Source organism: Geosmithia morbida, assembly GCF_012550715.1.
Source record: "Geosmithia morbida isolate 1262 chromosome Unknown scaffold_14, whole genome shotgun sequence".
NCBI lineage: Eukaryota > Fungi > Ascomycota > Sordariomycetes > Hypocreales > Bionectriaceae > Geosmithia > Geosmithia morbida.
In genome coordinates this window covers 762783-789878 of record NW_023336201.1, presented here as the reverse complement: position 1 = coordinate 789878, position 27096 = coordinate 762783, and the positions used below count along the sequence as shown (strand labels likewise).

Below are 27096 nucleotides of genomic sequence, written 5' to 3'. Positions count from 1 at the left end.
GTATACATTGCGCGCCCACACTATTGCGTTATTGCTGCGCTCGCGCTGGCTTTGGCGGGAACTTTGTTCGTGGGCTTGACGGCCTCCTTTTTGCCTTGGCTTCTTGCTCCGTACAGCCGTTGGCATTTGCCGACAGTTCGTATCGGCCGGTACTTCTTCTCAACAGCAGCTTGGCTTCCGAAGACGGGGGGAGGGAGAGAGGAAGGAGCACGCCTGGCTCGATCTTTTTTACTTACGGAGCAAGTATGTGCTCTCTCTCTCTCTCTCTCTCTCTCTCTCTCTCGTTCCATCGTGCAATCATCGGTGCTTATCTCGTTATGGATGTCCCGTCGGGCTTGGCCGTGATGCTCCCCCACGTAGAGGGATGCATGTGGCATTACTGATCGTAACCTATCGTAACCTACGACTTCAATCGCGCCGCCGCCGCAACCCCACCACGGCTGAGCCCAGGAGTAGTAGAAGAGACTGCCTCTGGTACCGGGGTTATCGTTGCAGTATTACTCTCCGGGTGGTGACAGCCCGCACGTCTTGTTCCAGGTGTAGCATCCCCACATCTGGCGCCAGCGCGCGAGGAGTCGCTTCCCTCTGACCAGGAGTGCCCTCTTCCCATCCAGCCCCCGGCCCCATGACTAGCGGTTTATAACCGAACCCACTCTTGCCATGGAACTCTCCATCCATTCCTCGGAGAGGCTGGAGGAGATATGTTAGGGGAGGGGGGAAGGGGCTGTGTGTGATGTATGATGCCGCTGCTGACGTGATGGTGCTGCACGTACAGACGTAATCATCTACCTGGTCCTTGAACGGGAAGGAAGAGATGCATAGAAGACGAAGAATCTTCCACGGTGTGGGTTACACCACGACGATCACCCGGATCCTGCATCGGGGTGTTCGTGATCAGACAGAAGAAGACTGAGAGGGAGAAGACCACGTAACCTGGCCCATCTCTGGCCCGGCATACAAGCTGTATCCGCGTAGGATTCCATCGCATCGAACTGACGATGGAAATCACACCTCCCTCCTCCCCCAGCTCCATTCAACGCATGCCTAGGCTCCCTTGATGAACCAGAATGGAGGAGAACTAGCATATCATACAGGGATATTCCAACCACCGCCAGGCTACTGCATGCAGATAGCAGGAAGAGGGAGAGAGAAAAAAAAGAGTTTCCAACATTCGTCTAGTGCGGGATCAACGTGGTCGGGGTTTTTTTCTTTTTTTCTTTTTTTTTTCTTTTTCTTTTCCTTTTTTTTTCTTTGAGAAAGGGGGGGTAAGAAAGCTTGAATCTTTCTCCCGCCCAACCTGCCAGCCCATCCTACCTCTTATGCAGTGTTACTATCTGCAGCGCACGGTTCACACTTTCACACTTCAGGATACAGACGGGGAAAGTCACATCACGGCCAGCATTGGCTTAGTTTCATCCTCTCAACTACTGGCTACTCCCTGGTCGTGTTTTTGTTCTTCCCTGCAAGGTCCCAGGGACTTTTGCCTTCTTCACATGTACTATATCATGGAAAGAATGCAGAGAGAAGGTTTAGAACAAGAGCTGCTCTGATGGCGCGTAGATTAGAGGGCGGACACGGAGACGGTCCACTCCCTCCTCCTCCACCTGGCCACCGTGTGCTTCCTCTCGGAGTGGGGGGCCGAGGGGAATGTGCATCCTGACTTCTCACGGATCCCTCCGCCGTTGTGATGATGGTTACCGGAATATCTGAGTTGAGCCGGGTAGGCGGGCTGTCAAGTGGTGGTTGGCAGAGCTCGAGACGGCCAGGCGGGGCACGACGTGTTAGGCAGAACAGGGTCTGACGATACCGATCTAATGAACCATGTGCGGGTGACTTGCAGGTGGGAGGTGGCCCGTCTGCAATCGTGTCTGTGCCGTCGTTCGTGTCGTTGGCATGTGCTCGACGTGCGCGGCAGCCATTTCCCCCTTACTTCTCGACGGGATTCTATCCTGCTTGTCGTGCAGAGAAGACGCCAACGTTATTTCATGGATCCATGGCTCCAGCTTCCGTGTGGGAGCGTTTCCTCGTCTTACAACACAGCTTGATTCCAGTTCCCTGTGTGCTGCTCCACAGTCACGTCGCCGAACAGCGATCCCTATATGAAGACTGCATCAGCCAGCAGAGACCGTATCGGCCAGTGACTACCGTTTCCTTCCTGCTGGCTTGGTTCAATATACGTATGACTGAGCCCACATGTACCAGGCGAACCATGAAATTAAAGGGAAAGCTCTAGTGGACTAGTCTAGAGCTCCTGATTCGATGCCGTTGACGTTCAGCAAGGTATATCCTGGTCGTGAAACTACGAGGCGTCGTGATCAGAGCAACTTGAAGCATGGTAGGTGGCTGGAACCTTTCGTATGAGTAAGGATCGACGGTCTATGCATCACCCCCATCATGGAGAGGAAAGAAAGAATAGTTGCTGAGAAGGATCGTTGGAAAACCTGCACCATGAGGACTGGAGCCGACGTCTTGACATATCTCATGCTGTAGACCGAAGTAACGTCACCGTACAGATTGCCGATGGCACCATGGAATCTTCAGAGATATTTGTCAAGAGGTATCGGTAGCCGGCTGTACTGTCATCCATGATTTCCACTCTGCGTACATTGTCGTCCGTACCGAGAGTAATACATAGTATTCTTGAACTGAGAGTTTCGATACTAGTACACGTCTGCAGCTTCTCGGGAGGCCGACGGGTTTCAGTACAGTTCATCGCTTTGGGTGATGCAATACTATCTAAACTTTGATCTTACAAGCCAAGAGATGCGTTCTTCTTCCTCTGTTCCTTGAGTCTATCCATGTCAAGCCAACCCTGATTCCAATAGTCTGGTTAGGATTGAACCCTGAACATTCCACTGAGCTAAGTATAGGAGGCCTTCAACAGTAAAGACACCCTCGTATCCATCAATCTGTGATTCGGTTCAGGAAATCCAATTCACGATTGTATCTCTCAGCTAAACAGGAAATAAGGCTCTCTACGTTCTGCGTCAGACATCTCTTTTGCAATGAAAAGCCTCAGAAACATGTAAGATACAAGAACTGCTCGGGTTAACGATGATATCAACGCCATATGCATGTAGTCCAAAGACCACGAGACGTACAGCAATCCAACTGGAAGTGTCTATCCAATCTGGTATGTGGTAAAATTGCTAGCACTCTTCAACTGTCACTTTCTTTGCTGGAGTTCAGGATATCGGTAATCTCGTTCTTTTCATTATTGCTGCAACATCCATCCAGTCGGAAATCATCCCGAGTATCAAGAGTGCTGATGTATCGATGTAATATAAGCATCATTCCACTCAACCCGGCTTGGGCCCGCGAGCAAGCCAGCATATTTCCCAATGAACAGTAACTTGACCTCTCCCACTGTATCCTCACTTGTATCACAGCTGCGATGCAGCTATCTGTGGCAGTTGGGTAAGAATGCAACGACAACGGAATCGCAAGTTTAGTATAGGGTAGTTTGACTGTCATACGAACCAAGAAACTCGACAACTAGATGGACTATGGCACGATCGCAGATCTAGGGAAGGTACATAACGGTCAACGTCGGGATGCAATCAAAGATTTATGGCTTGGATTTACTGGAAAGAAGAAAGAAGTGGCATTTGGGCTCCTACACATGATACACTCGTTGCGCCGTCGAATCTGGTCCACTCAGAGAAATCTTTCCCGTCGGTGGAGGGCCAACGACGTGTTCGTCATCAATTCCTTCATGCGACAATCTTGTGGTATAATATCTCGGTACTGATATAAAGACGGATGGGTATAAATATGGACGGATATCTTAGATCTTGGATTCGGGGCGGGGCTTCTTGAGCTCCTCGACAATGGGCTGCTCCAGCGATTCAGGCTTGCTGGTGCTGGCCCAGCGACCCTTGACGGCGCCGTCGCGGCCGATGAGGAACTTCTCAAAGTTCCACTTGATGCGGCGCAGGCCCATGAGCCCAGCTTTCTCCTTCTTGAGCCACTCGTAGAGAGGAGCGGCGCCATCGCCGTTAACCTCAATCTTCTGCATGATGGGGAAGGTAACGCCGTAGTTGATCTGGCAAAAGTTCTGGATCTCGTCCGAGCTGCCGGGCTCCTGACCACCAAACTGGTTGCATGGAAAGCCGAGGATGACAAAGTCGTCGTTGTAGGCAACCTTGAGCTTCTTGTACAGCTCCTCGAGGCCGGCGTACTGCGGGGTGAAGCCACACTTGGAGGCCGTGTTGACAATCAGAACGACTTTGCCGCGGAAGTCGGAGAGAGGGACCTCCTTGCCGGTTTCTGAGGGGAGGGGTTCATTATTTGTCAGCGATGCAGGTGTAATAGGGAGAGAGAGGCGGGCGGGGCGGAGCGGTTTGCTTGCTGTTACTCACTGTCGAGAGGCGCAAAGTCGTAGAAAGAAGTAGCGGAAGACATTGTGTGTATCGGTCGTCGAAGCGGACTGTCGACAATAGTAGTCGATGAGAAGAAGGCTGCAGGGGATGATTGAGTCGCAATGGTAGAGGTGCAGAGATTGTTTCTGTCGAATGATGAAGTGGAGAGAGGTGACGTTTTATAATGCAGGCAGGAACGGGTAGATACTGTTATAGTAGCAGTAGCGTAAACGGGGAAGGCGCGACGGAAAGCGCCGAGGTGATGACGAGGTAAAGCAGAGAGCATGACAGGTAGGCAGGGTCCTGTTTTCCCCCTCTCTCCCCCTCTAGTTCACCAAGTTATTGCACTCGGAGGAGAAGAAGGGATGGGTGAAAGGGCAGCTAGAAAGATCGCTGAGGGGAGGAGCCACAGCAGGGGACCGGACCGGTGTTTCCAAATAGGTGGCGGAATGTGTCAAGGCCGGTTACGATAATGTGGGTGGATGGTATTTGTATGGAGGCCATTGGAGGGCAAGCGGTTGATAGTCAAGTGGGCGCGATGCAAACTCCGCACCTCCGGGTTTGGCTTGTGATATGTGAGAATTTACGACAGTGCGAAGAAATAAAGAAAGGAAATTAATAGCAGGCAATAGAAGCCAATACTCGTAAGAAGAAAAAAACGAGTACTATAATCGTCGCTAATATCCGTAAAGTCCCCGTAGCGGTTTCCTTGCCGTCATTGACTGCGACATCGCGTGAGCCCCACGTGATGGAATGGTGTATCAGAATGCCGGATTTGCATACCGTCATCTCCCCCCCCCCCCTCAAGTGGCATGATGAAACTCGGCGTATTCAGATTTGGAAAATTTTAGAATCACTTCGTATAGTGTACTACTCCGACTCTTGCCCCGACTTGACTCTGATGCCACCTCAGTTCCTCGGCTCTTCCGCCCCCCACCCCCTGCTTCGACTTCCACTGCTCGCAGTCCATGGTGTGTACCTGACCATTGAACCCCGCATACGTCATTGTCGGCAGAACCAACATCTCTCATCACTCGCCCCTGCACCATGGATGGGAAGCGCAATATAGTCATTGTAGGTGAGTATCACCATGCAGAACGATTTAATTCATCGTCTTACTCGTCACTCATCCAACTCCCCGTGCACCTTCAGGAGGCGGCATCATTGGTAGCACAACAGCCTACTTCCTCACCCGCCACCCCAAGTTCAGCCCGGCCCTTCACACCGTGACCCTGCTCGAGGCAGCACCCACCCTCGCGGCCGGCGCATCGGGCAAAGCAGGCGGTCTATTAGCTCAATGGGCCTATCCGTCGTGCCTGGTTCCCCTGTCGTATAGGCTGCATGCCGACTTGGCAGCTGAGCACAATGGTGTCCAGAGGTGGGGGTATCGCCATGTCCAATGTGGGAGCATCGAGGCGGCCGTGTCCAAGGATCGGATAGACGGGCAGAAGCTGGCGGGCGACGGCATAGGAGACGCCCAGAAGAAGTGGGAGAAGCTACCAAAGCAGGACGACGCAGCAAAAGATCTTCTCGACCCCCGCACCGGCATGCCCCGTGATCTAGACTGGATAGACGTCGATGTCGTCCAAGCCTACGCGGAGATGGGTTCGCCAGGTGCAGCAGAGACATCCCAAGTCCACCCTCTCCATTTCACAAAGTCGATGGGTGAGCTCGCCGGCGCGGCGGGCGTGGAAATACGCACCAATGCCAAGGTGACGAAGCTGCGCACGTCAGCCACAGGCGTCGAGGGCGTCGAGTACCTAGATCGCAACACGGGAGAGACAAGGGAGATGAGCCATGTGACGGACATAGTCGTGGCAGCAGGCCCGTGGACCGGACGAGTCCTTCCCCGGTCCAAAGTCGAGGGTCTCCGCGCCCACAGTGTCGTGTACGAGGCTGATGTCAGTGCCTATGCTGTCTTCACGGATATCTCCCTTCCCACCGACTTTGTCCCTGAGCATCGTGCCAAGATGGGGCAGTCGAGACGTCATAGGGGCAACGTCGATCCGGAAATGTATGCCAGGCCATTTGGCGAAGTCTACGCGTGTGGTATGTCCCTGTCGGTCTTACTGTTTTCCTTTTTCTCTAACCCTTCTTCCTTGGTTTTCGTTCTTCTTGTTCCTTTCTTCTTTTCATTTTTTTTTTTTTTTGCCTTTGCCTGCCAATATCAACTAATAACCTCAGGCGAACCGGATACCACCGTACCCCTCCCCGAGACGGCCGACCTTGTCCAAGTCGAACAAGCCCAATGCGATGACATAATAGCCTACATCGGAACCATAAGCCCCATTCTAGGAGCCGCCCCGATCAAGGCGAAGCAGGCGTGCTACCTGCCCCAGCATATCCGCTTCGGCCACGAGAGCGGTCCGCTCATAGGCAAAACTGCAATTCCGGGACTGTTCGTCGCGGCGGGACATACCTGTTGGGGCATACAAAATGGTCCAGGGACGGGAAAGCTCATGTCTGAGTTTGTGTTTGATGGGGAGGCCAAGAGTGCGAATATATCCAAGCTGGATCCGAGAAAGTTCAAGGTGTAAGCTCCAGAGGGAGTCTGCATTTGCTCCCACCTTCTTTCCATGTCAAATGGTCTGAAGCTGTGTTAGAAGATCTATAGTACACACAGAAACACAGAAAGAGAACAATAATAAACGATGAATGAAGAAATGAGAATAACTGTACTCGTCGTTGGATTTCACCTTGTCAATGAAATGGATGAATAGTGGGAAATGCGCTAACCAGTGTCCCATGTGGCGGGGGGAGGGGAGGGTGGGCTGGAGGAGTAAAAGAAAAAAGAAAGTCTTATCGATAAGATGGCGAGCATTCAAAATTTTTGGTGGCACTCTTCAAAGCGACCCGTCTTCCCAACATCAACATCACCACACGTCCAATCCACAGCAACAAAGACACTTCTCTAGGACAAGATGGGTCGTGAGATTCAAAAGAAGAAGCGTCGCTCTCAGCGCCAACCGGTGCGCCAGCCTAATCGACCCAAGCGTCCTCTCAACCCCCTCGGTAACAGCACAATTGCCCAGAATTGGTGAGTTTTTCGTCCATGTGGCAATGCAATATGCAAAATGGAAGAGGAAGGAGAGGAAGAAGGAAAGAAAAGGAAGAGGAGAATACGGAAAATGAAGGAGACTGACAGGCATTCCCCCTCCAGGAACAAAAAAGAGACTCTGGCGCAGAACTACCGCCGTCTAGGCCTGGCGGCTCGCCTGCGCGGTCCCACAGGCGGCACGGAGAAGCTTCTCAGCAGCAGCAAGGAGGCCGGTGCATCTGGCCGGCCAGCCAAGCGCAGCGACGTCGACCCGTTCGCCATCGCGCCTACGAACCAAAAGGCCGTCCTGGGGGAGGCCAAGGTCGAGCGCGACGCCTCGGGTCGGATCGTCCGCGTCATCCGTCCGGGTAGCGGCAACGATGCCAACCCCCTCAACGACCCCCTCAACGAGTACGACTCCGACTCGGACGACGGCACCGGCGCCAAGAAGAAGGGCGCCAAGATTGACAATGGCGTCGCCAACTACGAGGAGTGGGGCGGCATCCGGGAGCAGGGCGACGAGACGGACGTCGTCAGGACGCTCATGGACGAGGCCAGGAACCCCGCCGAGAAGAAACCCAGGTACCAGTCCTCCCGGGAGAGGGAGTGGCTCACCAGCCTCGTCGACAAGCACGGCGACGATGTCACCGCCATGGCCAGGGATCGCAAGTTGAATCCCATGCAGCAGACCGCTGCCGATATAGCGAGGCGTCTGAAGAAGCTGAGAAAGGAGTAGAATAAGGTCGCGGGTGGGTGTATGTATGTATGGGGCGATTTTTTCTCTCTCGAGGCGGGCGTTTGGAGTTCTCTTCTTTTGCATAACACACATGACTACGTACTCTTAAGACAGAAAAACAATAACAAAGGTGCATACTGCTAGTGAAATTTGGACAAATTATATTTCCCAAAGTGCCTTCAATTTACATCACACTATTCAACCTTCTTTTGGAAATAAGTGTCCGCTATGCACGATGCACAAGACAGAAACCGACATGTACATTCCAAGCCCGATACTCCAACGCCTGTCCAGTGCCAACGAAAAATCCAAGCTCCCCAGGGCGTTACAGGGCATGAGAAATATCAACGAATAAAAGAAATAAATAACAAGGGTTGCACTTCCATGTACACGTTTCTCTTTGATTCCACCTCTTTCTCTTTACATCATTCCAGACTGTCAATTTCTACCGGTCAATGCGGTCGTAATTGGCGGCTGGGAACTGTGCGGGATCATCATAGCGACCGCTGTATCCGCTAACTGACGAGTTACCGCCAATGGCAGAGTTGTATTCGGTGTCGGCATCGAAGAGATGGTTGGGACGGGCCGCAGGGGCGGTTGAGCTGCTTCCGAAGCGGCTGGTGGCGTCATAGTCGTCGGCGCTGTATGGGTTGGCGTTCCCGTAGCTGTCACCCGTCTGGCCGCTGAGGAAGGTGTCGTTGTCCTCGTGGTTGATGCGCTCGTATGCCTCGTCGTCATGGGGGGCCATGGAGAAGGCGGCCTTGTCAGGGTCGATGCTGTCGCTGCCTCCCTCACCGGCGCGCATCTTGCGGTTGTCGTAGCCGGGAAGGTTGCCGTGGAACTTGTAGTATTGCAGGGTGTAACCGCTAACAAGGGTCGTTAGGGTAAACAGGAGGCTATGGTATATCAGTCAATCTCCGCGTTACACAGACAACTGGGGAACTGTTTGTTTTAACACTGGGGAACGTACAAGTTGACAACTCCCAGGCCGACTATACCCTTGCTGACCTTGCAGGCATTGCCACACTTGCCCTCGGAATTGTAGGCGGCCTGAGTGGCAAATGCCGAGATCCAGATGATGGTGAAGACCACGTCGACGGCCAACATGGCGTGAGCCTGCGCGAAGCGGCGGGTGCGGGCAAATCTAGGCGTGCAGACTAAATATATCCAGGCTGGTATCGAGAGAAAGCACTGGCAAATGTCAGTAGACGGGCAGATCATGGGGCCGGGGGCGAGCACAGGGCGTGGAGAGGCTCAACATACAACACCAAAGGTCCAGCCATTGCGGCCGGTAATCTTGGATTTGGAATCGGCAAAGACTGCCAGCTCCATACACCATAGTACGAAGGAGACGACGATCTGTGCGGAGTGCAGGCCCAGCTTGACGGGCGGCACGTAGTTGGGATCCCATTCCCAAGAAACCATTTTGATGTCTGGCCTTGTGTAAGTATGAACTGCTATCGGCAAAAAAAAAGTGTGTTGTTTTGAGCAAGGAGTTGTGTATGTTTTGTGTCGACGGAGCTAGCGGTGATGACGGAAGATGATGGAACCTGTTGTTAGTGTGGTCCCTTCCTTTTTTGGTTGTCCCCCTACTGTCGCGGGGCAACGGTCCAGCTAGAGTTGAAACGGCGTCGGGCAACCAGGACACCCGGTTTGTCTGTCTGCGTGTGTGTGTGTTGTGTGTGTTGCGTGTGTTGATTGTGAAGCAACAAGTGAAAGCAGAGGAGATGGTTGAGACAGAAAAAAAAAGGACAAGAAAAGAAAAGAGGAGAGAAAGTGAAGAAGGAAAAGAACAAAAGCACGAGCAAACCTGGATCAGCCTGATCGGTGGCCCAGTTGTTTGACACTCGCCTCACCCGCTCTTTCCTTGTTCTCAGTCTCCCGCTCCTGCCCGTTTTTTTTTTTTTTGCCGTGGCGCTGGCCCGGTGACGACCAACTCCAGAGGGACGGGGTGCTGAGCCACATTTTTCACTGCAGGCAAGTACGTACTTCAGGTGCAGTCGTAAGCTTCCAGTTGCGGGGCCACCATAGGCATTAAACCTCCCGAGTAGCAGGTAGTAAGGCCTTGTTACATCCCCTAAAATCCTCAAAGATTTAGGTAGGTCCCTTAAAGAACCCCCCTAAAGCCCATAATAACATGACCTTCTAACGACTTCGGATCCCGGCGCACAGCCCCAATACCTCTACGCCACACATACACGTACGCAAATCGTGCAGTATCACGACGTAATAATACAATACGAAGTTTCCTCGTACAGCGTCACTGGATTCGAGCTGCTCAGGAAGAGTGGACCGATCATCGTGTGACCCTTGTCTCACGCTCTGCGCGTAATGTGAGTCTATTCCCTCTTGGCTTTTTTTTTGTTTCTATTTTAGGAGTTCACTGTTCAGATTATTACCTACAACTCTTCTCTCTCTACTCCGTACCCGTAAACTCTCGTCATCTGATCTCAATCTGTGTTGGAATTAACCGCTGCACCACTAAGCAAAATAAGCAAAAGTTTAGGCCGGATTTCTCAGGTGGCTGTAACAGCCGGTTATACGTCTCTCATACAACCTGACACTCTCCCACTTTCTCCATCTACATGTACGGAATATTACGCTAGGATTTACTGCGCTAGAAACCCTCCATCCACCGGCAAATTGACCCCCGTCACCCATCTAGCCTCCCCGCTGGCTAGGAATACCGCAGCCCCGACAATGTCATCTGGTTTCCCGATGCCGTGCAGCGGGTGCAGCGGTCCTATTTGTGCGACATTTCCCTCGTATGATCTGGTACCTTTGTAGATGGCCGTCTCGGTGTCTAGGGGGGTTAGAGGTCAGAAATAAAAATCGGCAACGATAAATGGCAACAACAACAGAAAGAGGGTAGAGGAGAGAGTGATAGAGAGGCAGAGAGAACTTACACCCAGGACAGATGGCATTGCAGTGGATATCGTCCCTGGCATACTCGAGCGCAATCGTCCGCGTCACGTTGCTCACAGCGCCCTTGGACGCCGCGTACGAGGCTGCAACAACGTTCATGTGGTCAGCCTTGGTCGGCTTTCTCGTTGCTGTTCCCGTCGGTCTAAACCCCCCCGAGATGAAACCATACCGTTGTTGTACCCCCCAACAATACCATATATCGAGGCGACATTGATGATCCATCCTCTGTCGCCAAACGGCCGATCATCCTGCTTCATCATCTGCCCAATCACGTGCTTACACCCGAGAAAGATAGACTTGGCATTGACAGCCATAGTCAGATCCCACTCGTGCTCGGGGGTCTCGTGGATCCGGAGTGCGTCCCTGTTGGGCTCGACAGCGATGCCAGCGTTGTTGACAAGGCTACATCACAGTATCGTCGTTGTCGTCAGACCCGTTGCCTCAACGCAACCCAAGGGAGAGTAGCAGAGAGGGAGAGCACAGGACTCACACGTCAATCCGTCCGAACTTGCTCACGGTCTCCTTGACCAGATTCTCAAAGTCCTCGCTCTTGCTAACATCTGTCTTGACGAAAATGGCCTCCCCTCCATTCTTCCTGATGTACTCATCGGTGTTAATGTCTAGCTCCGAGTTGAGATTCGATCGCGCCGTGGGTTTCAGGTCCGCGCAGACAAGCTTGGCCCCTTCGCGGGCGAAGCCCAGTGACATGGCGCGGCCGAACCCGGATGAGGCGCCGGTTACGATGCATACTTTCCCATTCAGACGTCCAGACATCTTGTCCCCCTTGCTCTTTGCTCTGCCTTCTTTCTTCTCTCGTCTTGTTACTCTGATACTGCCAGTTGCCGATTTGATAAGCTCGTCTGGAACCAGAAAAAGGACGGGGAAAGAGATGATAATTTCGATGAATGTGTAAGGAGTCAAGAACTATCAGGGAGTATGAGGACAAGATATAGAGCACCGAGACAGAATATATAGAAACAACACAATGCCCCATGAGCGGGGAAGGAGAGACTCGTGGAGCAAAGTAAACCAGCACCGGCCAGGAGCACTTGACGGTTCCGCGTGTGGAGAAACCCATGTGTCGGTTCCGATCTCTTCCTTGGAAAGCAATTGGACACTTTGTAAGTGGTGTGCATGCCCATCCTCTTGGCAGGTCCGCATTGCAAGATGACAGGCGGGCGGGGAGTCTCCAAGGTACGGGGCCCGCCCACCTCCACCCCCGTATTATCCCTCTTTCTGTTTTCACTTCTTCTTCTTCATCTCTTCCTTCTTATTCGTCTGTCTGCTCATATTCGCTAAAATGGTCCGAACTCCGTTAAAAGTTTACATCAACGGAAGCGTGTCTATTATATCTCGTTATCCATTGTTGTCTCCAGAATTATATATCTCATCCTCATCCCCAAAGCACCGTTAAGTACAACCTGCCAGAGCTGAGTTCGACCCTGCCAAGAATATGTAAAAATAAAAATCAACGTCTCCATCTCGGTTTGCTTCGTAGTATGATTCCAAAATGAACCAAAGACTTACCGTTACTGTAATCTATACATGCCGTGTACACAGCCTATGCCAACACCCTCCTCTTAAATGCAATATCGAGACCCAGGGGTTTTCTTAGAAAACCCTCTCTCGTCTCCATCACCTCCTGCTCAAGCACGACATCGTACCTGCGCACCCACGTAGCAACAATAAGCTTCAACTCCATATCAGCCACGTTCCTCCCAATGCACGCACGCGGACCGTAGCTAAAAGGGATAAAGGCGTCCTTTTGCCTCTGTGTGATCGTCTGCCACCTCTCTGGGCGGAACTCGTCACAGTCTGAGCCCCAGATATCGGGAGAGTGGTGGATAGAATAGGTCGGTACACTAAGTGTCGTTCCCGGCGGAAAAAAGTGCCCACAGATCTCGACGCCGGGGGATTCAGGGGGTATGGTGCGGGGAAGGCCGATGCCCGAGGTGGAGTGGTACCGGAGCGTCTCGTTTATGACGTTTTGGAGGTAGGGGAGGTCCTTGATCATATCGTAAGTCGGGACCGTCGTGTCAGCAGGAATGGCCGCGTCTAATTCCTGGCGGAGCTTCTCGATAACTCCTGATGTGCGGACTGCATGGTACAGCAGGGCACATGACGAGTTCGATGTCGTGTCCGATCCGGCAATCAGCTGAGTCAGCGCCTCGGCCGTGAGCTCTTCGCGGCATAGGAGCTCGCCCTTTTCGTCGCGACCCTCCATGAGCCGGGCGAGGAGGTCTTTGCGTTCGGGGGGCGGAGGGGATTCGAGCCGGTTCCGTACCCGGGCGATGGCTATGCCGGCTAAATCGCTGACGGCTGCGAGACCCTGGCTGAAGAAGGGGTCCGGCAGCCAGCGGGCATAAGGCTTGAGCTGCGGCAGACACCCGAGCGTGGCAGACACTTCGCCGCGGCGGTTGAGGATCTCGACAGCCGGTGCAAAGATGGGTGGACTGTCGGGCGAGCCCCGCACCTCGGCAACATCAGCGCCAGCGTCGAGCATACCAAAGGGCGAGCCAAAGGCCAGGTCGCCAATCACGTCAAAGGCCAGGTAGTTGAACCAGTTGAGGCAGTCTACGCGCGCATAGCCTTCCTCCCTGAGGGACTGGGAGGCCAGCTTGTCCCATTGAGAGGCGAAGCGCTCCAGGTTGGTGTGCATGTACGGCTCAAATTGGCCAACTGATTTGACGCTGAAAGTATGAGAGACAATCTTGCGCTTACGGGAGTGCTCCGGGCGGGAGCGCGTGTTGAAAAGGCCTCGCTGAATAGAGACGAAGGCGTCATAAAACTCTCTGCATGGGACAGTGTGAGTTCGCCATGGTCAAGGAACCACAAGATTGCATCCAGGCAAGCAGGAGAGGCCGGGAAAAATTACAGAAGAACAAGGAGGAGGGGACGTACGCCTTGAGAAAGCCATTGCCGTGGCCATAGATGATACTTATGGCCTTGTCATCATTGATGCTGATGTGATTGGGCTGGATGCGCATGACACGGCCGTGCTTCTTGTGGGCCTCATCGACGAGAAGGTATCTCTTACCTCTTCTCGCCGTCATGAGTAACCAGAGATTGGAGAATCGAGCCAGCAGCGGTCCCGGAATCCCTCGCAGGGCCTTGTGCGTCACCAAGAAAGGGTAGAGGTAGGCGACCATCAGGGCGGCCAAGGCCGTCCATGGTGAGAGGATCAGGTGGATGAGAGTCATGGCCGTTGCAGCAGCATCAACCCGGGGACAACACTGGCCGAGTCAGGGGAAGGCAGCAACTGATGAGGGAGACGCCTGTCGTATTTATAATATGAAAAATCATGTGTACGTGGGCCGTGGAGGCTGCTGCGTATGTGCGGGATCAAGCCGGGGCTTTTACGGCACAGGCTAGACTGGCTAATAAGAGCAGGAGGTGACAGTCAAGTGATTACGAGTTTTACTGTATCATTGTTGCCGGCGAGTAATGTCCATACTACGAATTGGCCTATTCGAGGAGGTTGAAGACGTTCAGGCAAAGGGTAAATCCATGGAACTAACGAACCAACGGCAAGTACGTAGTAGCGTGAGTTGGTGGCTCCTTCCATGGATAATAACATCGCTAGTGTCATGTCGCTCCTCCCTTCTCTCTCCTCTTTGCCCTCTGTGTGAGGCTGCTGTACCTCGGAGGCTTGAACTCCTGCCTCAGGCTGTCAAAGTGTATACTAAGCTGCCAATGAAAAGACCTGTGCGATGTAATGTTACCTATCCAATTTTTCCTCCTGCACATTGGTCGCATTGCAAAGGCTTCTTCTCCACTCTTTATTACCTCAAGCCTGGGATTCTTCCAGTCGAAACTTGCCAGTCTGACATCCTTCGCCTCCCGTCACCCGTCGTTGCTGTCACCAGCAGTTCTCTTCTCAGAACAACCAACCATACAGAATACAATCATTACATACTGACTTCTTCTACGCTAACCTCCGCATCTCTACGCTAACCTCCGCATCCCCACCGTATCTTTTTCCTGCCCGCAATTATACTTTTGGCCGGGGCCCCACGTGGAAGACACAATCGTCCCGTGCAGATCGGGATTCGCATTCGGCAATCGTGGAAGGAGGTGCGCGAGGCGGCCAACCCAACCTCCATGACGTGTCTGCAGGCACACACATACTCCCCTCCTCCGCTAAGAGTCTTAGTGCGGGTGTGAGCTGGCTCGGCACTGAATCTCGGGTAGTGCCCGGTTACGAGTGGAGAAATGGGGAACTCTGGGGAAACGGGGCAAGAGCCAGAGAGAATGAATTGATTAGAAAGACCTTATCCGCCCCTCTCTCTTCTCGGGAATTATGAGGGCCGCCGGTTCTTGATCTTTCTTCCTCTCTTTTTCCTCTGAGGTTCCTTCCACCCGGCTGGTGATCCAGGAAAGAAGAGAGATGGCCCCCAGCAATAGTCCCTCGTCTCCTGACGTGCGTCGCCGACATGCTACGGATACTACCTCGGTAACTACCAGCAAACGCCAGCGTGTATCTCTCGCCTGCGATCACTGCCGCGCCGTCCGAGGCCGCTGTGATGGTCGTCGTCCCAGCTGCGGTGCTTGTCTCGCACAGCACAGGGACTGCTCGTACACGTCTTCGCGAAGGAGGAGAGGCACACCGACCGGTTACCTCCGTGCTATCGAGTCTTCCCTGGCCTACCTCGTTCAGCAGTCGCCAAACAACGCCAAGCTTCTTGAATGCCTACTCAAGAATGGTACAGACATCTTTGCATCACATCCAAACCCTGCTGCAGACCACCTGCATAAGCAGTGGACCAATAGCCGCTTTCGCAAGGATATGTGGTGCTTACTAGTCGACGGTTACCGCAGTGAGCACGACACAGACGGTTCCGTCATGGATGACGAGAGCACGAGTATCAGAGGCACCAGTATTGGCCGCACCAGCATCGGAAGCAACGACGTACTCAGGATCATACCCGGACCACGTTCTACCCTGCCTCCAGAGCTGCCCGATAGCACTCGTACCTCAGTTGCTACTTCTTCCTCCTCGGCCATGAGCCAACAGCAACCCAACGCACATCTCCCCACCAACTGGGAGCACCTTGTCGATGTCTATTTTGCCTACACGCACTGCTGGCTACCTATTCTCGACAGAGAAACCGTCATGGACGCAGCCCTGTCCTTCCCAGCAAACGGGATTTCCACCAGCCAGATGGCAAATGTGCCTTCCATGTACGCCGAGCTATGGGCAGTCCTTGCTTTGGCATCGTTCCAAGACTCAGACCCCATGTCCAATCACGACCCCACCGGGCCGCCGAACCCCTGCCCCCACACCATATACTCCGCTGCCCGCAACATGATGCCGTCCGAAGAGAAGCGCTTTGAGCTACCACACCTCCGGGCTCTACTCCTGCACTCTCTAGTCCTCATGGGACAGGGCTCTGGTTTGGCGGCCTGGATGTTGATTGGCACGGCCGTGCGGCTAGCACTCCACCTACGCGAGACGGGCGATTTATACACGTACGGAGGCCAGTCCAGTCCATCACCCGCAGGCCACCTCGCCTTTGCCGCCTCTCTGGCCCTCAACACACTGGCATCAGCCTACCTCGGCCAGCCAACGTTTCTCAGTGTCGACACGGAGCAGCTTACGGCCTCCATCAACGCCATGGGCAACTCGTCACAAGACGAAGTCTGGGCCTCAGCCACGGGCGACGTGCCGCCCGCTCAGGTCAACCCCATCAAGACGTTCCGACAGCTATACAAGATGACGCAGATCCTCAGTGCCCACCGTGCCAACTCTTCGAGCGCCAAGCCTACCACCGCCCAAGCCCTCATCGACTGTCTGGACCCTGAGTTCTCCTTCTGCAACAGCGTCATCCTCGGCCGTACAACCCCCACCATACCCTCGGCCTTCGTCTTGCATGCCTGCTTCCTGACCGTGCTGACCCAGTGCGAGCCGGGCCGTCGGTCCTCGCTGCTCTCGTCCCTGCGCGAGGTAATCGAGAGCTGTGTGTCCACCTTTGGCCCTCGCGGCGTGCCCCCGGTCGTGGTTTGTCTCGCCGGTACAGCCCTGCGCTCCAGACATGCCAATAGGATAGAAGTCGGCGAGAGGTCTAAGTGGGAGCGTGTAGCTGGCCACCTGAGAATGGTATGGACCGGCCGCACAGGCGGGCGTGGCCGACTGGAAACACCTGCCGCCGTCAGTCAGAGCAGTGCGGACAGTAACCTGGCACCGGCTACGCCGGCAGCGTTGCACTCTGATGCGGGGAGTATACTGGGCATGCAGCTTGATGCTAACAGTGTGGATTTCGACATGGCCACAGCCACGGCTGGGACTCTCTGGGTTGGCGAGCACACGGCCGCGCATGATCCGTTTCTCAGCGATATGGGACCTACATGGCTAAACGGGGGCACACCACCCTACATGCCTTAGCACATCCCACATCATATACTACTTACTGTACTTGACTAATTATATTTAATGCAAATGCATGGATGATATGCCAAGCACATCGTGCGGGGATAACAGCACAAAGCTAGGAGTGCACCTCTCTTGGCCAATGACCGAATGGGGTGCCACACCTTGTCCGGACATGCACCGAGGCACGACCGATATGTGTTTAAGACGGTCGAAAGACGGGTAACCATATCCAGACGGAGACGATCTTGGTGGCTAAGCTTTCCTTGTTGGTCGTGCGACCCACCAACACCCGTTACCGATATGATAATACGAACATGGACATTCTGTGCAGGGACAAAAGAGAGAATGTACATATAGTAGGCAGCAATGACTAACAAGGTAACTATACTAGCATGATGTCGACATTATCGACAACTTGAACAGGATCCTCGAGAATTGATGTGTCAGGAAAAAAAAAGGGACATTGATTGAAGTGTGGTACGGGTACCTACGATGGGGCAAAAGAGTAAAAAAGAATAGGAAAAAAAGAATGACACGACTGGGACTCGAACCCAGGCCCCTTTCGAGACTGCGAAAGTGTAACCGTTCAGAAGATTGGTATTCACCTGAACACAGCGCCTTAGACCACTCGGCCATCGTGCCTTTTTTTCTTCGTTGAGGAACAAGAGTTGCATTTTGGTATATGGAGTGAATGTTTACAGCAAGAACGCTCCGCGTAATCTGTTTCCCTTTCAATAGCAACAAAATGTGATCCACTCTTTCCTAGAACGAGTACCCTGTGGTTATTACCCTGATATATTCTATCAAAAATGACGATGCTCTCTTCCTCGCATTCGCTATCGACTTCTTCTTTCCTTTTCCTTGAGGAAATCTCACTTTTCTCACTTAATAGCCTAACAGGTCAGGGACACGGGTGGGTATGTGGATAGAATTAAGCTGTATGCGATACCACCATGTATGTAGATACTCATGATGGCGGTCGTTGGATAAACATTTACAAATGCCTACGTGAGTATTGATTTCTTTCCGGCTTACCCCCCTTCTCTCCTGGTGATATGATGATAGTGGATTATTGGTTATTTGCGATACACATCAGTGTATTTCGTGACTGACTATCGTGAAAGCGCCTCCATTCCTAACCCAGCTACCGTCTATATGCATGTAAGTTGGAGGGTTTTTCTATCTTTTGGCAAAATGAAGCCTACTGCTTTATTCACAACTCCCACAACATACCGATACCTTACTCATTCGACCTCCTATCCAACGTGGTGTGAAGTGTATGCTGCCGAATCATGGAAATGCTAAACAAGGCCCCCACCGACAACGCTAGCAAAAACACCCACACGCCTTTGAACGCCTCCATGAACGAGGCCACCACACCGTCGTGCCAACCCTCGGGGAGGTGCTTGAGCTCATCCAGGTCGTCGCGGATGCGTTGTATCTTCTCGGCCGCGCCGGGGAGGTGACCGAAACGCTCCCACAGACGGGCCTTGAGAAGGTTTTGGTAAATGGCTGAGCCGATGGTGATGCCTACTGTGCCGCCGAGACTGCGGGCGAGGTCTGGGGTGGTGTTAGTATTCGCACTCTCGATTATGAGAATGATTTGACGAGAAAGGAAAAGGGCTGTAGAGAACATACAAGTTGCTGAAGTGACAACGGCCTGCTGGGAGTGATCAACCGAGGCGATGCACGCCAGCAGCGTCATGGTGAGCGTAGAACCGTAGCCGCCTCCAACAAACAGAAACGCGAGAGAGGTCAGCCAAGACGGCGTAGCCTCGGTCTGCATCGTGAAGAGCACGACACCCACAGTGAAGAGCACGAGACTAGACACGCCGAGCCAGAAATATCGACCCGTCCTCTTCATAATGTACCCTGCGCCCACGGAGCCAATGGACACGCCGACAGGGGAAGGCAGGATCCTGAGGCCGGCGGTCGTGGCCGTGTCACCGAGAACCTGGAGGTACAGCGGCACGTAGAACAGGGCCGTCATGACGACCATTGTGCAGAGGAGGTTGCACGCGCAGGCCGACAGTATGGTGCGGGTGACGATGAGCTTGACAGGGATGATGGGCTGGCGCGCCCTGCTCTCCCACACGACAAAGGCGACCAGCGTAACGACGGCGAGCGGGATGGTCGTTAGAGGCAGGGGATGCGTCCAGGGGACCAGGTTTCCACCGGAGTTGAGGCCAAGGAGGAGCAGGACGAGGAAAGACACGGTCAGGAAGACGCCGCCAAAATCGATGCGCGCGATGAAGGACTTGTCCGACTGCTTCGGCGGCACGCGGATGAGGATGGCAGCAAAGATAGCAGACAGCAGCACGGGAGGCACCTGAATGAGGAAGGCCAGCCGCCATCCCATCTTGGCGTGGTCGTTGAGCAACCCGCCAAAGATGCCGCCCAGCATTGCCCCGGACCCATAGCACACGTTTCCCACGCCCTGGATGACGCCTCGTTGTCTGAGGGGGATGAGATCTGACCCGAGGAAGGTCGAGATGCTCATCAGCCCACCGCCGCCTATACCGGCCACCACTCGTCCGAGTATCATGACGTACTCGTCCCGCGCGATGCCGCAGATCAGGTTGCCCAGCGCAAAGAGGATGTTGCTCACCACCAGACCGGGACCGCGGCCGAAAATGTCGGTCAAACGGCCCGAGATGGGCTGACAGGCTGCATTGGAGATTAGGTAAGCCGTCGCCAGCCACGACAGCAAACTGAGAGACTTGAATTCGCTCGAGATCGGTGCGGATAGCGTCGCGATGATGGTCGAGTCGGTCGCCCCGAGGAAGACGCCCACCCAGGACGTGCCCATGATCAGAGCTATGCGGGTGAAGGACAGCTCCTCAGAGAGAACGGTCCTCTCCTCGTCGTTGGCGGCCGTAGCGGTAGCGGACACAGAGCTGGGTGATCCATTCTGGTGAGCATCGATGGGAGCCGCCTTGGTGCTGCTGAGCAGAGGTGTGCGCTCAGAGGCGTTGCTGGCCGAGGCATCCTCTACGTCTGTCGGCGCAGAAGATGAACCACTGGAAGGCTCGCTCATGGTATCAGATAAGGTTGGGGACAGTAGCCAGATAGTCGTCTCGTCGACGAAGGCTTCCACTCCCGGGGAGGTCAATTGTATGAGCAAGGAAGAGAGGAGTTGTGATCGGGAAGGATGAATCAATGTCAGACGGCATCGGAGCTTGTTGGATGGAATTAGTAATGATTGGGTGGCACGGTAATTCGCAGTGGGGCAGGCACGGCACGCAATCACTGCTGTTTTTTCTTCTTTTTTTCCCTCTGTTTCTACGTTTTCATCTCTGAATGTTGTATTCTTCTAGTCTTTTTCTTCTCGATATTCTAATCGGATCGGACGATTTCGACTGCTCACTTAAATTGTGCTACAGACTCTTCTCTACCTCAATGGCATCACGGGTCCCATCCTGAATGGCAGTCACTTGAGCGGCATCCAGACGCTTGAGAGGCTGGCGCGGGTAACCCCCATACCCGTAATACGTTTGTATAGCCTGCTTGGTGCCGGCGATGGCGGCCTTTGTGAGAGGCCAGTCGCCGCGGCTGAGCACCTTTTGCAGGGCAATGGCCTCGTCCGTCTTCCCTTGGACCCAGAGGTCCCACACGCGCGTGCACAGTTTGGGCAGGACGTTTGCGCCCCCGGCGATGATGCCACTGCCGCCGCTGGCGAGGGTCTGGACGGTGAAGTCGCACATGCCGCCAAACGCCATGTATCCGGACCCCTGGGACGAAGGGGTCTTTGCGTCGGTCCCGAGCGCGACGCGCGTGAGTTTTCCGGTGTTGCCGCATGTGAATTTTGTGCCGACAATGTTGGGGTGCTCGGCGAGCTTGAGCAACGTGTCGCTGTCCAGGTCCGTCCCCGACACGGCGCCCGGGTAGTTGTAGATGATGACGGGGAGGGGGCTCTTGTCAGCCACGGCGACGAAGTAGTCGTAGACGGACTCGGCGTCCATCTGCGGCTTGTAGTATGACGGCGGGAGGAGCATGTTGTAGTCTGCGCCTGCGTCAAAGGCGAGCCTGGACAGCTCGATGGTGCCGCGCACGCTGCCCTCGGTGCCGCCAAAGATGATGGGTGTCGAGGCGAAGCCGGCCTCGTCGAGCGCTTCGCGTGTGGCCTTTGTGACGGCAATCTTCTCCTCTCGCGTGCAGTGGACGGCCTCACCGTTGGAGCCGAGCGTCACCAGACCGACCAGTCCGCTCTGTACGAGGCGCTGCGCGTGCTTCTTGATGGTGGGGATGTCGATGTCTTCGGTCTCAGGGTCGAAAAATGTCATTGTGGGGGCGTAGATGCCGCACGGGAGGGCGCGGCGTCCGGCGTTGTTGGTGACCATGATGAACACGGCGAGCAGGATTGGCTGACGGTTACGACGCTGTGAAATAAGACAGAGATGGCAATATAAGAAGAAGAGAAAGATTATCTAGAGGTGGATTGGTGATTCAGAGTGACTACGAGGGATCGTGTCTCTTTTCTTGTAGAGGTGGCATGGTGAGGGGGAACAGAAGGAGATGTCGCTTGGACATTGAGCCGACGGACGGGATAGACGGGACCGGGCAACAACTAACGAGCTTTACATGATTGTCTTCTGCACTCGGGACATTTGAGATGTGATGACCGACGGGTAAGGAACACGAGTATTACGTCGTATTACACAAGTACAGCGATGCCGGAGATCCTCGTGGCCGCAAGATGGACCGAGACGGACAAGACGGAGCGGGTCTCTGCTGCCAGCTGCACTGAAGAGTTCGTTTCACCACCACCTGACTTGCTTACGAGGTACCTACGGAACAGAATCCAGGCATTTCTCCAGCGAAGGCATGTGACGACGGAGCAGACTCGGAGAAATCCATCATTTGTCCACCAATCAGCTTCTACTATATCTGCAATAGTCCTTACGGTAATACCTACGAGGATCGAGTCCGTAACAGACGGTGCGGGGTTCTCCCCCTGACGTGGGGGAGGGGCAGCAGCTGTCCCTCCGCTGACTGTCCGGCGCTGTTTAGCAGTGTTTGGTAGCTCCTCTCAGCAGCTGTAGCCTGTAGAGGCCTGGAGGGGGGCCCTGTCTAGATCCCCGCATAGCCCTGATACGATCTGTTTCGCCGAGATATTGCCTGGAAAGGGAAAACACCATTATCGCGGCATCACAAGTATCATGGCTGGGGAACAGAACGAGCCAAAGCCAGCAGAAAGAGGAAATTAATCACTAACGGGTTGAGAATGGATAACATTATAGGAATACGTATACTCCGTACGGGGTCGATTAGCCCTCCAGCCAGAGCAATGGCCTTCTGCCGCGTTTGCTGCATATTGTGACTGAATGAAAGCAGCTTCCTCTAGCGGGGCACCTTTCTCCCATTAATAGCCCTGCATTCCCTCTTTCTACTCTCTCCATCACCATTTCCTTCTTCAAAGACCCCACACCCCTTCAACAGTGACACGTACACTCAGACAGGATGTCCATCCCAAATGTGTTGATGGTATGTGGCTCTCCCCCGCGGTATATCCTTGGACTCCTACTGACAAAGTTCCAGGTCGGTACGGGCGAGTACACCACTGGCTTCGTCGGTGGTGGTGCCTCTAACTCGGACAAGAAAGTCGGCGTCGTCGGTCTGACCCTCTTTGACCTTCGTCGACGCGGCAAGGTTGGCAACCTGAGCATGGTCGGTGTCAACGGCACCAAATTTCCCGCCATCCGTAAGCCGTACAGCCGCCTCTTTCCTCACATCGTCCTCCGTCTAACAGACCTGCAGGCCAACATCTGGACAAGAACATCACACAGGCCTACAACGGCCTCGACACGAGCTTTGACTCCTTCCCCGAAAACGACGTCAAGGACCCGGACGCGTACAAGGCCGCCATCGACAAGCTGAAGCCGGGAGACGCCATCACCGTCTTCACCCCAGACCCGAGCCACCACCCCATCGCCTTGTACGCCATCGAGCGCGGCATTCACGTCCTGCTGACCAAGCCTGCGGTCAAGGAGCTGGATCACCACCAGGAGCTGATCCGCCGCGCGCGCGAGAAGAACGTCTACGTCTTCGTCGAGCACCACAAGCGCTTCGACCCGGCCTATTCGGATGCGCGCTTCCGGGCCCAGAAGCTGGGCGACTTCAACTACTTCTACTCGTACATGTCGCAGCCGAAGTTCCAGCTCGAGACATTCAAGTCGTGGGCTGGTCGTGAGTCGGACATCTCGTACTACCTCAACAGCCACCACGTCGACGTGTGCGACTCCATGGTCCAGGCCAGGGGATACGTGCCCGTCAAGGTGTCGGCCTCGTCATCCAAGGGCGTGGCCGTCGACCTCGGCTGCGTAGACGAGACGGAGGACACGATCTCTCTCCTCGTCACCTGGGTCAAGAAGGATGCGCCTGCGAAGCGCGCCATTGCCGTCTACACGGCTTCGTGGACTGCCCCCCAGCGTGCCGGCGTCCACACGAACCAGTACTTCCACTACCTGGGAGCCAGCGGGGAGATCCGCGTAGACCAGTGTAAGCGTGGCTACGACGTAGCAGACGACGAGGCCGGCCAGCTCCAGTGGATTAACCCGTTCTACATGCGCTATGCACCCGACGAGGATGGCAACTTCCAGGGCCAGACCGGCTACGGGTATGTTTCGATTGAGAAGTTCATTGACGGGTGCCGCGCCATAAACGACGGGACGGCTACTCTCGAGAGCCTAGATGCCAAGGAGCTGCCTACGCTGAAGAACACGCTCGCGACCACGGCTATTCTACAGGCTGGCCGGAAGAGTATAGATGAGGGTCGCGAGGTGCAGATTGTCATTGAGAATGGGGAGTGGAAGCTGGTGTAGCTGTATATGTCTATTTAATAAAAAAAAAGCATTCAAATGATACAGTCAAGAAGAAGACGCGAATCCCAGAAAGGCATCGATGCCGTTTTTGTTACATCTTCCACTGTCATCGTCCATACATTGCCAAAGACATTTTTCACTTCGATCTCGCTCAACTCTTGGACCCACAGGTCGCAAAACTCAGCAAACCACAGCCGAAGCAAGATCGATATTCCAACACTTAAGCATTTAAACCCCTTCCATCGACGAAAGCTGCGGGCGAGACAGACCTGAGTCCGGCATGCCCCAGTACAAGGACGTGATATTCCCGCAAGAGGAGAATGCACCGGCACTATCCGAGCTGCTAGGCTCACTGCGCCGCAGTAACCTGAGCATTCATAACCGTCTGGCGTCCATCTACGCCGACTCACGCTTCGTCCTGCGCTGTGCGCACCGCCTGGGAGGTGGCAGCAGCACTAGCGATGAAGGCGATGCAGGGGAGAGGGTGAAGACCAAACCCACATGCCGCCCCCTGGTGGCCAACGAACGCTGCGGAAGCTGGTACATCCCCCCCGCATCGAAGCAGGGAAGCGCCTACTTCAAGAGCACGGACGGGCACGAGCGCGCTTGGAAGTTCAGCACGCGGCGTCTGAACCTGCACCTCGTGGACCTCGTCGAGCTCCACGACGGCATCATCGTCGTCGACTCCACGCGCAGGGGGAAGCGGATGCCCGACGCCCTGTCGGCCACGGTACCGATCTGGTGCGCCGTGCTGAACCGCGTGCTGCTGCCCTCGCACCCCGGGTCGCGGCGACTGTTCCTCCCGCCTTACTACCACGGATCGACGCATGCGCAGATCGAGGCCCTCATCCCGGGATTTGTCGAGTCCCTTGTCGCTCTGGGGCTGGAGATGCCGACCTCTCTCACGAAGCCGATGCGACCGTTCTGGGTGACGCGCGACACCGCGTTCGGCTCTGAAGACGGCTCGCCGACGGGAGTGATATTCGAGGATTACCGCCCCGTCGTGTGCTGTACTGCTAGCAGCCGTGTCGTGGCGACCACCGAGGCTGAGGGTGGCGGCGGGTATATCCAGGGTGCGGCGGATGACACGGAGAACTGGGCGCACGGTCTGACACCCGACGTCTTCTGGAGCAATCTGGAACGGCTGCTGTCTGCGGAGGAGGATGAGCTGCCGGGGATCATCGGGCATCTTGTAGAGACGAGTCGGACCGACCGGTTGGCCGGCGGAGGGAATCCGGATACTGTCCGGCTGACGCCGCACATCTCGGTGTGTACCTTGCCGATGCCGCCGGGTGAAGATGCGTGCCGGATCGCGCTGCTGCCGATCACCACATGCCAGGACACTTGGATCAAGACGCCGAGGTCGATGGAGGTCGGGCTGGGAAAGTCCAAGGCTGCCAGCAGGGCACTGCGACTTGCGCTCCCAAAGGTGGCCGAATTCGTCGCTGCGTACGTGGGTGCCAAGGGGGATGATGCCTCCCCAGATATACTCATCGCGTGTGAATCGGGGAAGGATCTGTCGGTGGGAACGGCGCTCGCCATCTCGTGCTACCTGTTTGACCAGGATGGCAGGATGCGCAGATCGGAAGGTGGCACGGCTGTGACGAAATCGCTGGTCAAGACTAGGTTGGGGGCATTCATGACGGCCTACCCTGGTGGGAATCCAAGTAGGAATACGTTGCAGAGTGTGAACAGTTTTCTTATGGACTGGAGGAATTGAAGATTTACTTTTCGAGAGACGAGAGGTGAAGAGTGAATAGAGGAAAGGGGGTTAAGGTTGATCGAACAATGGCTGTCATTTATCTCATCAGGTAAAGACGGATGTCTCTGCTATCTTGGAAACAACAATTGAGAAAGAGGAGGAGGAAAAAAAAAAACCAAAGGAAATATATATATATATGTGTGTCTAGATGGTACCGTTCTGGAACTTTTCAAGGATAGCGGGAAACTCTGACCAGTGACGCATGATGACGACGGCACCGGCCTCGGTGAGGGTCTCGACCATCTTCTCCTGCTCCTCGGCCTCGTAGGGCCCGACGTAGCCGACGACCTTGATGCCGGCGCGGGTGCCGCTGAGGGTGCCGCTGCGGCTGTCCTCGATGGCGATGCTCTCCTCGGCCTTGGAGCCGAGCTTGTCCAGGGCCCAGAGGTAGACGGCCGGATCGGGCTTGCTGGTCGGCTTGGGCAGGGACGAGGCGGCCGAGTAGATGAAGTCCTTGGGGAAGTACTTGTCCTGGCCGACGATCTCGACAGAAGCAATGACGCGGCGGATGGCCGAGGAGGAGACGACGGCGAGCTTGTACTTGCCCTCCCTGGACAGGCGCTCCAGCTCGGCGTCGACGCCCTCGCACGGCTTCAAGCCGGACCGGAGCTTGGCAATGACGGCCACCTCCTCCTGGGCCACGTAGCCCTCCAGCTCGTCCGGGGGGATCGTGAAGTTGTTCTCGGCCTGCAGCGTGCTGAGCATGCCGCGGAAGTTCTGCCCGACAAACTTCTTGATCAGGGTCGAGCCCGTGAACCGGTCGGGAAGGTTGTGGTCAGAGCAGATCTGGTTGAACATGTCGGCGCAGGCCTCAAAGGCCAGATGCTCGGACAGGACGAGCGTGTTGTCGCAGTCGAAGAGGAGGGTGTTGTACTTTTTTGTTTGTTTTTTGTTTGTTTTTCAAGTCCGTCAGTGCATAGTCATACCTACGTCGATATTCTGGCATGTGAAAAACGAGGGGTCATCGAGGGAGAGCTTACTGTAGGCATTTTGACGGTATCGTCCTGTCTCGCTCGGGAGGGATGAGGAAAGCAAGCCAAAGAGGCGGATCTGTCGATCGAGTGGATATTTGGGGGGGGGGGGG

The 27096-nt window shown here is 54.7% G+C and overlaps 9 protein-coding genes across 9 annotated transcripts; 3 read left to right on the top strand and 6 right to left on the bottom strand.

Moving 5' to 3' along the window:
• Positions 1 to 3787: 3787 nt before the first annotated feature.
• On the bottom strand, positions 3788 to 4404 carry GMORB2_2859 (glutathione peroxidase; the record flags this gene model as incomplete). The annotated part of the gene is made up of 2 exons (XM_035464837.1): positions 3788 to 4269; positions 4362 to 4404. 2 exons carry the CDS (start codon positions 4402 to 4404, stop codon positions 3788 to 3790), a joined length of 525 nt encoding a protein of 174 aa, XP_035319507.1.
• A 1004-nt stretch (positions 4405 to 5408) lies between these two features.
• Positions 5409 to 8134, top strand: GMORB2_2858 (FAD dependent oxidoreductase; the record flags this gene model as incomplete). Its single annotated transcript, XM_035464836.1, has 4 exons — positions 5409 to 5439; positions 5514 to 6410; positions 6546 to 6894; positions 7522 to 8134. 4 exons carry the CDS (start codon positions 5409 to 5411, stop codon positions 8132 to 8134), a joined length of 1890 nt encoding a protein of 629 aa, XP_035319506.1.
• Positions 8135 to 8579: 445 nt separating this feature from the next.
• GMORB2_2857 (uncharacterized protein) lies at positions 8580 to 9559 on the bottom strand (the record flags this gene model as incomplete). The annotated part of the gene is made up of 3 exons (XM_035464835.1): positions 8580 to 9030; positions 9105 to 9325; positions 9398 to 9559. The coding sequence occupies 3 exons, from the start codon at positions 9557 to 9559 to the stop codon at positions 8580 to 8582; spliced, it is 834 nt and encodes a 277-aa protein (XP_035319505.1).
• A 1184-nt stretch (positions 9560 to 10743) lies between these two features.
• Positions 10744 to 11833, bottom strand: GMORB2_2856 (3-oxoacyl-[acyl-carrier protein] reductase; the record flags this gene model as incomplete). The annotated part of the gene is made up of 4 exons (XM_035464834.1): positions 10744 to 10937; positions 11041 to 11142; positions 11229 to 11461; positions 11550 to 11833. 4 exons carry the CDS (start codon positions 11831 to 11833, stop codon positions 10744 to 10746), a joined length of 813 nt encoding a protein of 270 aa, XP_035319504.1.
• A 787-nt stretch (positions 11834 to 12620) lies between these two features.
• On the bottom strand, positions 12621 to 14259 carry GMORB2_2855 (benzoate 4-monooxygenase; the record flags this gene model as incomplete). Its single annotated transcript, XM_035464833.1, has 2 exons — positions 12621 to 13851; positions 13961 to 14259. 2 exons carry the CDS (start codon positions 14257 to 14259, stop codon positions 12621 to 12623), a joined length of 1530 nt encoding a protein of 509 aa, XP_035319503.1.
• Positions 14260 to 15446: 1187 nt separating this feature from the next.
• GMORB2_2854 (Fungal Zn(2)-Cys(6) binuclear cluster domain) lies at positions 15447 to 17441 on the top strand (the record flags this gene model as incomplete). Its single annotated transcript, XM_035464832.1, has 1 exon — positions 15447 to 17441. The coding sequence occupies one exon, from the start codon at positions 15447 to 15449 to the stop codon at positions 17439 to 17441; it is 1995 nt and encodes a 664-aa protein (XP_035319502.1).
• A 1228-nt stretch (positions 17442 to 18669) lies between these two features.
• GMORB2_2853 (Dihydrodipicolinate synthase/N-acetylneuraminate lyase) lies at positions 18670 to 21769 on the bottom strand (the record flags this gene model as incomplete). The annotated part of the gene is made up of 2 exons (XM_035464831.1): positions 18670 to 20607; positions 20825 to 21769. 2 exons carry the CDS (start codon positions 21767 to 21769, stop codon positions 18670 to 18672), a joined length of 2883 nt encoding a protein of 960 aa, XP_035319501.1.
• A 1120-nt stretch (positions 21770 to 22889) lies between these two features.
• GMORB2_2852 (D-galacturonate reductase) lies at positions 22890 to 25970 on the top strand (the record flags this gene model as incomplete). The annotated part of the gene is made up of 4 exons (XM_035464830.1): positions 22890 to 22913; positions 22968 to 23130; positions 23187 to 24246; positions 24518 to 25970. The coding sequence occupies 4 exons, from the start codon at positions 22890 to 22892 to the stop codon at positions 25968 to 25970; spliced, it is 2700 nt and encodes an 899-aa protein (XP_035319500.1).
• A 186-nt stretch (positions 25971 to 26156) lies between these two features.
• On the bottom strand, positions 26157 to 27001 carry GMORB2_2851 (to HAD superfamily hydrolase; the record flags this gene model as incomplete). The annotated part of the gene is made up of 2 exons (XM_035464829.1): positions 26157 to 26885; positions 26993 to 27001. The coding sequence occupies 2 exons, from the start codon at positions 26999 to 27001 to the stop codon at positions 26157 to 26159; spliced, it is 738 nt and encodes a 245-aa protein (XP_035319499.1).
• Positions 27002 to 27096: the final 95 nt, after the last annotated feature.